Here is a 13,193-nt window from a genome sequence, read left to right on the forward strand (position 1 = left end):
AACTTCTGTATTTTCAGAGACTACTTTATCTGCCATACCAAGGGCTGCACAAACTCATCATTTCATAATGAAGCTACTGTCCATCTAGTAGTAAGAATCTCAAAGCAGTGGACAACACATAGACATAGAATATATTATACAGTGTTATATTACATATTTCTGGCACACAAAATAAAAAAGAAAGATGCAATAAACTGTATCTCTTGTTTCTTACAACTTGAATACTACCCCCCTTGAATGAATGTGTAAGCTATATATTTATGAAAAGATGACTGTAAAGTCACACACACACACACACACACACACACACACACACAATGGTCCATGTTTGTTTAGCAAAATCTAGAATGCATCGTGCTCTTAGGTTTTTGACAAAAAAAAAAGTCATGGGAATGGATTTTGTGAATGCTGCACTTCTCAGAAAGGCTATACTTACTTCAAAGGGAATGCGTACACGAATGGCATCCCCTGCTTTTACAATCATGAAGCTTTTGGTGGTGTCCTTTACCAAGAGTTTGGGAGGAACTAAAATGGGGAAAAAATACGTAAGTTAAAGACTTCACCTTGGATTATGCAATATGTTTGGCACTTTGCAAAAATATTGAATGCCTAGTAACACCATCCACTGCAAGTACTTTTGAGAAGCCCTACTCGACCTGAGAATTTTGTTTCTATGACAGCAGGATCAGCTTCTACAAGTGATTTAACAACTGATTCTTGAGTTACTTTAAAGGTATGATTTATTTGCACCTGCCAAATATTGGAGGGTTGTGTCTTTTCGCCACAATTTGATTCAGCCACCAGCAATGGACTCCTTAGGCATGAAGCTCGATCCAAGCTTTCTCAGGTAGTCTCCTTCAGTTTCTCTTTTCATGAAATGCAGGAAGAGCTGCAGTTCAGGAGCAGAGCTTCTGCTTTGCATACAGAAGGTCCCAGGTTCAGTCCCCAGCACCTCCAGATAGCGATGGGAGAGAAACCCATCCAAGACTGCCAATCAGTGGAGACAATACTGAGCTAGATAGATCCATGGTCTGAGACAGTATAAAGTAGCTTCCTATGTCCCTATGAACCGTCACTCCCCAGTCCTCACCACACCAGGTTGGATGCAATAACATCTTTTGGTGCTCAGCTTTCTTTTTTTCTTTGGGCTTCATGTTCATTCTGATAATCTCAGCAGTTCCTCAGCATGTCTCCACCCCTATTACAGCTTTTGGTTTCTGTTTATAGTACAGTGGTACCTCGGTTTTCGAACATAATCCATTCCGGAAGACCATTCGACTTCCAAAACGTTTGAAAACTGAAGCATGCATTTCTGGAAGCATTTCCGTCTGGAAAACTCAATACGGAAGCCGTGTGGCACGTTTGGCTTCCGATGATGGTTCAAAAACCAAAGCAGTTACTTCTGGGTTTTTGGCATTCAAAAACCGAAATGTTCGACTTCTGAGACATTCGAAAACCGAGGTACCACTGTATACCCTCTCAAGTTGCTGCTAGGGTCATTTCCTCAAATTCACACCCCCTGTTTCCCTGGCCATCCCTCTAGCATTTCACCATGCAGCTCTTCCTCAATCTGCCATCTATTCCCTATGGTTCATTCTCCACTGCTTTTCCCTGTTCCTAGTCTTCTACTCCATGGGGAAGTCCTACAGATTTTAGTCTCTGTTTACCATCAATTACCAAAGCGAAAGCTGGACATTATGACTCACCTGTGGGAGGTACAGCTTGGACACAAGTGTCCAGTTCGACGGGCTCGCCAAAACCACCATCATTGACTGCTCTCACTCGTAGGAAGTACATCTCCCTGGCTTTTAGCCCTCTAACTGTGTATGTAGTCATTGGGATTGGGATGGAATTACACTGGGTCCACTTCAGAGTGTCAGTGTGCCGCATCTCTATAATGTAGCCTTTGGCATGACTTTCTTCCTCTGCTTCTGGCTTCGTCCATGACAAAGAGATGCTGCAGTAGTCAGTACTGATCACTTTAAGATCTCTCACTGCACCTGGTGGTTCTGGAAAGGGGAGGATAGACTGGCATTTCAAAATTCCAATCAGTTTATTTTGTCCTTGTTGTTCAATTCTGCCTCCCTTGGTTTATCTTTGCTCCCTTACTTTTTGTAACATGTTAGTGCAGAAGCATAATGTCATGACAAACCCCAGCCCTCTTTCTGGTAACTCTGGCAATCATTCCCTACCCTGTACCCAGTTCACTGGAAATTCTATACCATGCATTCTGTAACAGACAGTAGAATTTGTGTATCAAATATATATTTATATACCGGCATCAAGAGTGGCTTGTTCTCCCTGCAGCGGTACTGCTGCTTATCTTGAGAGTACAGAGAATGGGCAGGGTGGTGGCAAAATTGGGGCAGGGGCACCAGCAGAAATGCTAGGTCTTGGCTGCATTGTTGCTGTCCTGGCCCCATCATAGGGAGCTACAGTGACATCACTGCCAGGCAACTACCTCACCCTGCTGGCCATGTCTGATTGGAACCCATACAGTTTTTATAACAATTAGAAATGTCATTATTTGGCCTGCTGTGTCCACTCTCCATGCATTTACTCATGGCCATTTCCTAGCAATTGTGGAGCTAGTGATTACTGCTGTCATTTGGGCTTTTCTCAAGCAAAGGGGCACATTTTCCATTACCGAGAGGGGTAATTGAGTACCACTGCCTGAAACCCATATCCCAATTTAAATGTGAATGATGGCACTCGGCAAACAATTTGTTGAGTGGATGAACACATTGAAGCATTTTGTACAACTCCTCTCTCTCTCTCCCCACCTTCCCCACCTCTGGTTTTCCTGTGCCATGCCCAGTAGGATAGACTGAATCACTTACTCATGGGATCCCGAGCAAAAGCAGCTTCCGACGGCGCACTAACGTCACCCGCCCCTGCAGCATTAATGGCAGCCACACGGAATTCATACAGCAGACCCTCCTTCAGGTCAGTCACTGTGTACTTCCTATCTGCGGAATTTAATAACATAATGAGAAATAATTATCCTGCTTAGAAAGAGACTTCTGTTTAAAGGGCTGTCTGCTCTAAGTCCCACTTAAGATAAAGAAGAGAGGTCATAGAATTGGAGGGAACTATGAGGGTCATCTAGTCCAACCGCCTAGGATGCAGGGATCTTTTCCCCTATGTGGGGCTCGAACCCACAATCCTGAAATAAAGTCGCATTATGTACTGACTGAGCTGTCCTGCACTTAGGAGACAATGAAGCTGCCAACAACAGTCATCTATGGGTTTTTTTTTAACTGTGTGTTGAGAGGGTGGGATTGTTTTTATTTGTTACTATGGTATGCATTCTTGTGTTTTTATATTGCAAACGGCCCTATGATCCTTGGATGGAGACATAGAAATTAAAAATAATAATAACGATCCCAAATCCATTCAGGAAATCATATAGTGAGCATGGTGACGCCACAATATGGAGTCAGTCAACCTTGGCTTTGTGTTTGCATTACTGAGAGCAAGGATAATAAAGAGACCTTAACCTACAGTACATTCTTCTAACTAATTTACCTAATTATTTCCCCTACTATAGAAAAAGGAAATAGGTACAGAGATTGATGAGAACATTTGTGGTTAAGTTCAGAAGGGAATTCTAATCAACAAAACTATCCGGTGAGCAAGGTTACTTAATTTAGTAACGTATTTTAGGCAGGAGGTTAAAAGCCTTCACAAGGCAATGAACAAAACATTTAAAATGCAAAACAGTTCATAAAATTAGAATAAAATCAAGCAGCTATTTGAGACACCATAAATTGTCAGCAGAAAAGGGCTTATTATAACCCTGCAAATATATTTTAAAATAGTTTCTACAGCATCATCCTAAAAGCATGAAGACCAGTGCCTTATTTTCCATAACACATATACTCATTTTTACTTATTCATCGCTTTCATAAGTCACCATTATGCTTTACCAGACCTAAATTGGCAACCTAAGAATACATCTCAGTGTTCCAGTTCCTATTGTAATGCCCTTTAGCGACTTTGCTCTATGACTGCTTACCTGTAATTGGCACATCAGTGACAGGTGTCCAGCTGTTGCTGCCCTTCTTGCACTTCTCAACACTGTAGCCCAAGATGCGGGAGTTGCCGGTCTTATGTGGTGCGGCCCATGAGAGTGTGACAGCACCCTTGCTGGTACTGACAATTTTGGGAGGAGCAGGAGGACCAGGAAATGCTGGGGGGACATGCAGTTGCTCATTATTTAAACATTTATACTGCCTGTTAAGACAAGAATAATTTCTAACCATAATTTCTAATTCAGCTAACAAGTACCACTAGCAGATGTCCATGCAATTTAGTTACACATCATTGGGGATCTGATGGGATGTTGAATGTTGGCATGGCAAGCTGACAAACAAACATGCAGAAGGGTCCCTGTTACCTTTGGTAGCAGCCATCACTTCATCAGATTCCAGTGCCTCACTGGTACCTTCGGCATTCACTGCTCTCACTTTGAAGTAATAACTTTTGTCATGTTCCACTTTGTTGGTGGTGAAGACAGTGCTGCTTCCATCGGTCTTCCCCAAGGTCACCCAGGTCTTTCTGCCAACCTGCTGCCTCTCGATAATATAATTCTGGATTGGTTTGCCACCATCGTCTTTGGGGGGCTTCCACTGGATAGTTATACTATTTGTGGAGCAGTCCACAACTTCGATGGGTCCCATTGGTGGTTGAGGCTTATCTGCATGGAGGAGCAAAACAGAGCTTATGGAAAAAGGTCTTTTGTGTGTGCTTGGTATTGGCATGGTTGCCATATCTTTTGAGTTAAGTGGACAAGATCAATGCAAGGATTCACGTTTTGTGGATAGAAGTTTTAGGTTGAGACAGATGCAATATCAAAAGAGAGCTCACAATGACTTCTAGTTTGCGTGATGGCTATATCTTACTTCCGGGATGATAGGTAGCATGCCTCTGAATACCAGTTCCTGGGAAACAAAACTAGGAGAGGGTTATTGCCCTCATGTCCTGCTTCTGAGCTTCCCAGAGGTACCTGACGCTAGCTGGCCACTGTGGGAAGTGGGATAACAAATCTGATCCAGCAAGGCTCTTCTTATGCAGTGCTAGAAAAATGATCTGTCAGCACTTTTTTAAATACTATTTATCAGTAGCATACTAATGTTAATATATCGTTCTTGTCCCTGTCCACACATTACTGCTGCTACTGCTTCTGGTTTCACACGGGAAATGGAGTGCTCTGCAGCCAAGGTGCTTGAACGGGAGGATGCTGGGCTGCTTCCATCTCAACGAACCTGCAGTAGGCACTGTGATTTCCAACAGGAGGAGGCAGCAGTAATAATCAAGCAAGAGAGCAAGCAGGGAGGGGCAAAAATGTTTTATTTTCTGATATGCTAGAGACAAGCTTTATTATCAAAAGGCACTTTCTGTGCTATGAGCAACCTCTCTCTCTCTCTCTCTCTCTCTCTCTGTGTGTGTGTGTGTGTGTGTCTGTCTTCAACCTTAATCAAAATTGGTGCATGCCCTGCGCTGCAACTACCTGCTTATAGACACAATGTACCAATAAATAGGGATGCGGGTGGTGCTGTGGTCTAAACTACAGAGCCTAGGGCTTGCCGATCAGAAGGTCAGCGGTTCAAATCCCCATGACGGGGTGAGCTCCCATTGCTCGGTCCCAGCTCCTGACAACTTAGCAGTTCGAAAGCACATCAAAGTGCAAGTAGATAAATAGGTACCGTTCTGGCGGGAAGGTAAATGGTGTTTCCGTGCACTGCTCTGGTTCGCCAGAAGTGGCCACATGACCCGGAAACTGTATGCCAGCTCCCTTGGCCAGTAAAGCAAGATGTGTGCCACAACCCCAGAGTCGTCTGCGACTGGACCTAATGGTCAGGGGGCCCTTTACCTTTACCAAAAAATATGCTCTCTATGCTTCAGCTTCCAAATGTGTGACACCACATGCAGGCCTTAAAGGCCCCCATAAAGTTGTCTTATGCCTTATCGCTAAAATACTTGGGGTCTCTCACCTAGAACTACCAGCTTGAGAGTAGCTTCAGTGCTTCCACTCTCATTCTTCAGTTTCACTTTATAATCACCACAGTCCTTCCGATTAGCACTGGATATGGAGAGCCGGGTGAAGTTGTCTGAATAGTCAGTGCTGATCCTGGCATCATCCAGAAGTTCCCCTTCATCCTTTAGCCAAGTTGATCTGACTGGCTTCCGGCCTTCAAATGGGATCTTCACTATGGCATTCTTTCCTGCCTTTACTACTATAGGTTCCTTCTTCAGTTTTTCCAGAAGAGCAGAGTCAACATTTGGAGGGTCTGCACATAGAAATAAGAGGTATATGAATTAGCCCCAATATATGGATGCTCTGCGCTTATTATTCTTTTAAATAACCCACGAGCCCACAGGAAATAGTGATGCCTAATATTTTGCCAATGAAGAAGAAGAAGAGTTTGGATTTGATATCCCACTTTATCACTACCCGAAGGAGTCTCAAAGTGGTTAACATTCTCCTTTCCCTTCCTCCCCCACAACAAACACTCTGTGAGGTGAGTGGGGCTGAGAGACTTCAGAGAAGTGTGACTAGCCCAAGGTCACCCAGCAGCTGCATGTGGAGGAGCGGGTACGTGAACCTGGTTCGCCAGATTACAAGTCTACCACTCTTAACCACTACCTCAGAATTCACAGAATTCTTACTCTTTCAAAGTGCACCTCACTGAAAACTTACTGACAACGAAAGTCATTTGTCACAAATCCAAGTATTTGATGTTGTTTTACTGCTGATAGTGTGCTTAGTACAAGTGATGCCGTCTTCACACAGAGGACATACAAACAAACTGTAATAGATCCCAGGGATGGGGAACAGGGTCAGAAGCTAAGTGACAGGTAGCAGGAAGCACTGCAACTGTAATGTAGGGAGTAAAGAAACAGAGGAATAGCAAGCAACGAGCCTAGTCTGATTATTTTTTTTAAGTGTTAAAAATGTGAAATCTCAGAAGGTATCTAAGTGAGTCAAGATTACAGAGCTGCTGCAAGCGCTGTACAACAATGTGGAAGAAGGTACAGAGGTCAAAGAGGGAAAGAGAAATAAAAAAGGAAGGGAAAGTAAACATTTGGACAGCAGGTGGCATGGGAAGAGGTGGCATAGAAATGATGGAAAAGTCATGGGAGAAAAAGGGCAAGAACTAGAAGTGATAGAGAGCCACTGTAGGGAAGTAAGGAGGAAGGGTAATTCGCAATCAAAGCAACTGGGGAGGATTAGATTAGCAGAGCCATTCTGAAATGACCAAGGTTCTCTCTCTCTGCTTTTGAGACAATGAGATCTGGTTTATGCGTATTGTTAATTCAGTGACTTCATCATGCTTTCCAGCACTATGTGTCCCACAAAATCATATAATACTAAGAGCATAATTCAACCAGTAGCAATTTTAGCACCATTTTCTCTACTAGGCTGGACTAGACTTGCCTTCAACAAAAATAGATGCCTCTGTTCGGACTCCTCCAGCTTCGAATTTGTATTTTCCAGCATGGCTATCTTGTACTTCATTTATTAATAGTTTGTGGACTGGGCCCTCCTTCTCAATGGAGACTCCATCCTGGCCTGTTATCTTGCGGGGAGGTAGACAGAAGGTAAAGAAATATTCTCTCTCAGAAATTACATGGAACATTACAGCAAATAGATAGAGAGAGTCATAAAGTCAGCTATTTTCTCTAAACTGGTTTTAGACATGTCCCATCTTTGGTAGATAACAACAAGAGACAAAGTTAGGCATTGTGTTCCTCCTGCTTGTTGTCTACATTATGGAAGCTTTATTTCAAGATAAAAAATTAAAGTGAAAAAGATGAGTATAAGACTAAAAAGACATTCTTGAGAAGTTTACTGCTTTCAAGTTACCTTGAACCCATCTTTAAACCAAGTTCCCTCAAGCTGGTCATTGTTGAGGCTGCAAGTTAACACAGCTGGTTTTCCTTTTGGTGCATGGAGGTCAAATAAACCTTGGTTGAAACGGGGATGTGATTCTGTGCAAACAAAAGAGATAGAAGGGACTATTTTTAGAAAACATCTTTAAAAACATGAGAGATGTTATAAACACAAATAAATGAAACAGGGAAACAATAAATTACAGTAAGCCCACAACTTACATGAAGGTTCGGAAAAAACATGTAAAACCAGGAATTCTCAGATGACCCTCCACTCACTCTCAGACCACCTTTGCTTGCTCTCTGTGCCCTATCTCATTATCTGGTTCTCTGACTCCAACTCTCTAAAGACACTCGAACACTCTCCCAGGGTGAGTACAAAGGCTGATGGGATTGCCAACTGTTGTTTCCTGCTCTCCTGCTTTTTTCTGACATATTTTTAAAAGCGTATTTGAATTATCCCCACATTTTCCCAATTTACATATATATTTTTGATCACCTGCATAAGGTTGTGGTCACATAAAAAAAGAAGTGAGCATAAGTTGTGGGCTTACTGTGTGCATAAATATATAAATACCTCTCACATCCTCTTCAAGAAGACTTCCTCCTCTCCCTTTCCTGTCCCTGGTTCTTGAAATATCAGATGAAGTAAGTTGACTGGCATCTAAGTCAGACAGCTGTCTTCTTCTGTCACCAGCATGGGTTCCAGTGTCATAAAGGCCAGAAGACTGTCCATAGCCTAGGAACTCTTCACCAGGAATGCCTGACATGTTCTCATACAGTGATCCATCAACACCTCTAACTCCGGGACCAACACCAAATCCACCTAGCCTACCATCCCTACCATCCAACCATCCTTCACCACTAAGAACACCAGCACCAGTTCCACTAACCCTGCCATCCTTACCTATCCCTCCTTCACCATAACCCTCACCTGATACACCATACTTGGTGCCAGCTCCTCCAGTTCGATCCATCATGCTACCCATGCCTCCTAATCCAGTGCCAGCACCACCAGCCTTAGTTCCATGTAAAGTACCTGCCTGACCATAAAGGTCACCGGTGCTCCCTACACCTCTTAACCCAACACCACCAACCCCAGGAAGCACACCATCCTTACCATGATGACCTCTCATACCTTCTGCACCAGAAACACCAGTACTGTCAAGCAGACTGTCTGTGCCACCAGCACCACCAAGTCCACCAATGCCTGGTCTACTTGGCATTCCATCCTTACCATAGAGCCCACCAATGCCACCAGCAACACCAGGTCCTCCAGCACCAGCTCCACCTAACATACCATCCTTTCCATAAAGTCCCCCTACTCCACCAGCACCACCTACTCCACCAGCACCGCCAGGTCCGCCAGCACCAGCTCCAGCTAACATACCATCCTTACCATAAAGTCCACCTACTCCCCCAGCACTGCCAGCTCCACCAGCACCAGCTCCACCTAGCATCCCATCCTTGCCGCAGAGTCCACCTACTCCACCAGCACCGCCAGCTCCACCTAACATACCATCCTGACCATAAAGTCCACCTACTCCCCCAGCACCACCAGGTCCACCTACTCCACCAACACCACCAGGTCCGCCAGCTCCAGCTCCACCTAGCATCCCATCCTTGCCATAGAGTCCACCTGCTCCACCAGCACCGCCAGCTCCACCAGCACCACCAGGTCCACCAGCACCAGCTCCACCTAAAACACCATCCTTACCATAAAGTCCACCTACTCCCCCAGCACTGCCAGCTCCACCAGCACCAGCTCCACCTAGCATCCCATCCTTGCCATAGAGTCCACCTGCTCCACCAGCACCGCCAGCTCCGCCAGCACCACCAGGTCCACCAGCACCAGCTCCACCTAAAACACCATCCTTACCATAAAGTCCACCTACTCCCCCAGCACTGCCAGCTCCACCAGCACCAGCTCCACCTAACACACCATCCTGACCATAAAGTCCCCCTACTCCTCCAGCACTGCCAGTTCCCCCAGCACCTGCTCCACCTAGCATCCCATCCTTGCCGTAGAGTCCACCTACTCCACCAGCACCACCTGCTCCACCTAACATACCATCCTGACCATAAAGTCCACCTACTCCCCCAGCACCGCCAGGTCCACCTACTCCACCAAAACCACCAGGTCCGCCAGCTCCAGCTCCACCTAGCATCCCATCCTTGCCATAGAGTCCACCTGCTCCACCAGCACCGCCAGCTCCACCACCACCACCAGGTCCACCAGCACCAGCTCCACCTAACACACCATCCTGACCATAAAGTCCCCCTACTCCTCCAGCACTGCCAGTTCCCCCAGCACCTGCTCCACCTAGCATCCCATCCTTGCCATAGAGTCCACCTGCTCCACCAGCACCGCCAGCTCCACCAGCACCACCAGGTCCGCCAGCACCAGCTCCACCTAAAACACCATCCTTACCATAAAGTCCACCTACTCCACCAGCACCACCAGGTCCACCAGCACCAGCTCCACCTAAAACACCATTGTTACCATAAAGTCCACCTACTCCACCAGTACCAACAGGTCCGCCAGCACCAGTACCAGCACCAGCTCCACCTAACACACCATCCTGACCATAAAGTCCCCCTACTCCCCCAGCACTGCCAGTTCCCCCAGCACCAGCTCCACCTAGCATCCCATCCTTCCCATAGAGTCCACCTGCTCCACCAGCACCGCCAGCTCCATCAGCACCGCCAGGTCCGCCAGCACCAGTTCCAGCTAACATGCCATCCTTGCCATAAACTCCACCTACTCCACCAGCACCACCTACTCCACCAGCACCAGCTCCATCTAAAACACCATCCTTACCATAAAGTCCACCTACTCCACCAGTACCACCAGGTCTGCCAGCACCAGCACCAGCTCCACCTAACACACCATCCTGACCATAAAGTCCCCCTACTCCACCAGCACCAGCTCCACCTAACACACCATCCTGACCATAAAGTCCACCTACTCCACCAGCACTACCAGGTCCACCAGCACCAGCTCCACCTAGCATTCCATCCTTCCCATAAAGTCCACCTACTCCACCAGCACCACCAGGTCTGCCAGCACCAGCTCCACCTAGCATTCCATCCTTCCCATAAAGTCCACCTACTCCACCAGCACCACCAGGTCCACCAGCACCAGCACCAGCTCCAGCTAACATACCATCCTTGCCATAAAGTCCACCTACTCCACCAGCACCATCAGGTCCACCTACTCCACCAACACCACCAGGTCCGCCAGCTCCAGCTCCACCTAGCATCCCATCCTTGCCGTAGAGTCCACCTAATCCACCAGCACCACCAAGTTGACTAGCTCCAATTGGCAGACCGTCTTTGCCACAAAGTCCACCTATTCCACCAGCACCATCAAGTCTACCAGCTCCACCTAGAAAACCATCTTTGCCGTAAAGTCCACCTAATCCACCAGCACCCTCAATGCCAGCTCCACCTAACATACCATCCTTACCATAAATTCCCCCTACTCCACCAGCACCACCAGGTCCACCAGCACCAGCTCCACCTAGCATTCCATCCTTGCCATAAAGTCCCCCAAATCCACCAGCACCACCAGCTCCACCAGCACCACCAGCACCAGCTCCACCTAACATACCATCCTTACCATAAAGTCCACCTACTCCACCAGCACTGCCAGGTCCACCAGCACCACCTAACATACCATCCTGGCCATAAAGTCCCCCAAATCCACCAGGACCACCAGCTCCACCAGCCCCAGCTCCACCTAGCATCCCATCCTTGCCATGAAGTCCACCAGTACCACCAGGTCCGCCAATACCAGCTCCACCTAGCATCCCATCCTTGCCATAAAGTCCCCCTACTCCACCAGTACCACCTACTCCACCAGCACCACCAGCTCCACCAGCACCAGCACCTCCTAACATACCATCCTTACCATAAAGTCCACCTACACCAGCACCACCAGCTCCCCCATCTACAGCTCCACCTAGCATCCCATCCTTGCCATGGAGTCCACCTACTCCACCAGCACCACCTGCTCCACCTAGCATCCCATCCTTGCCGTAGAGTCCACCTGCTCCACCAGCACCACCAGCTCCACCTAACATACCATCCTTCCCATAAAATCCACCTACTCCACCAGCACCACCAGCTCCCCCATCTACAGCTCCACCTAGAATCCCATCCTTGCCATAGAGTCCACCTACTCCACCAGCACCACCTGCTCCACCTAGAATCCCATCCTTGCCGTACAGTCCACCTACTCCACCAGCACCAGCTCCCCCTAGCATCCCATCCTTGCCATAAAGTCCCCCTACTCCACCAGCACCACCAGCTCCACCAAGCATGCTATCCTTCCCATAAAGTCCACCTTCCCTGCCAGCACTGCCCAGTCCACCAGCACCAGCTCCACCTAGCATCCCATCCTTGCCGTAGAGTCCACCTACTCCACCAGCACCACCAAACCCACCTCCTGGCCCACCTGCTCCATTAAGTGTGGAACCACCTGCACCTCCAGATCCAGTTCCTGTACCACCTAGCATAGCATCTTTACCATGCAGTGAACCCATGCCACCCAAACCACCCATTCCTCCACTAACACCATTTCCAGTATGTCCCATATGTTCACTACTACCACCAGGAAATCCGGAGAACTCATGCCCTTCTCCCATGTCTGTCCCCACCCCAGAAAACTGTCCCATCTTCCCATCTCTGTTGGCTCCTCCTCTTCCCAAAAACCCATCTTTTCCTAAGGAACCATAAGATTCTCCTTCGCCAGCTTGGCCATTCTTATACTGGCCATCCTGCTCATCACAGCCTTGTCCTTGACGAAGTTTCTTTGCACGGTCTTCATCTAGCTGTTTCTTCCGCCATCCAGTTATATCATCACTATCTCCTTCAGTCTGCTTTCTCTTTCCTTTAGCTGCATTGTAAACATATTGCTAGTCAGCTTAAACTAGTTCATAGCCATGTACAAGAAATAAATGGGAAAACAAGGAGGAAACTAATGTAGTACAAAATAATTCTGTTTTAATCAGAACCATATTAAGGAAATAGATGTAATGCCACCCACAACCAAAATGGCATTATAGGCCACAAATCAAAGTAATGCCCACTAGATTGACTCATATCTTTAACAATGGTATGGACAGGTGAATAAAGGTTAGGGACTATCAATGAATATTGGCTACGGCAACTAAAATGGGTCCTTTCTGCTAGTGTTGGAGACAGTGCGCTGGTATAGATGAACTGTTGGCGTTTTTACAATTTAACAAAGTTTTCTATAGAACTCCTTTAAAACAATGACATTTCTAATACAT

General features: G+C 46.8%; 1 protein-coding gene across 50 annotated transcripts in view; it reads right to left on the reverse strand.

Annotated features, from left to right (window-relative positions):
* IGFN1 (immunoglobulin like and fibronectin type III domain containing 1) overlaps positions 1-13,193 on the reverse strand; it is a 45,749-nt gene that overhangs the window by 7,837 nt on the left and 24,719 nt on the right. The window contains exons 12-28 of one of the 50 annotated variants that reach the window (XM_079978744.1): positions 12,143-12,796; positions 11,948-12,103; positions 11,702-11,731; positions 10,862-11,638; positions 10,340-10,825; positions 10,124-10,177; positions 9,932-10,015; positions 9,482-9,859; positions 8,474-9,406; positions 7,871-7,995; positions 7,442-7,583; positions 5,997-6,293; positions 4,400-4,699; positions 4,019-4,192; positions 2,841-2,969; positions 1,707-2,009; positions 437-525 (exon numbers count right to left, since the gene is read on the reverse strand). In XM_079978744.1, coding sequence (XP_079834870.1) covers positions 437-525; positions 1,707-2,009; positions 2,841-2,969; positions 4,019-4,192; positions 4,400-4,699; positions 5,997-6,293; positions 7,442-7,583; positions 7,871-7,995; positions 8,474-9,406; positions 9,482-9,859; positions 9,932-10,015; positions 10,124-10,177; positions 10,340-10,825; positions 10,862-11,638; positions 11,702-11,731; positions 11,948-12,103; positions 12,143-12,796 — 5,111 coding nt within the window. The other 49 variants (XM_079978729.1, XM_079978755.1, XM_079978753.1 and 46 more) reach the window with 49 other exon arrangements.

The sequence above is a fragment of the Podarcis cretensis genome (assembly GCF_951804945.1).
Source record: "Podarcis cretensis genome assembly, chromosome: 6".
In the NCBI taxonomy this organism is placed as follows: domain Eukaryota; kingdom Metazoa; phylum Chordata; class Lepidosauria; order Squamata; family Lacertidae; genus Podarcis; species Podarcis cretensis.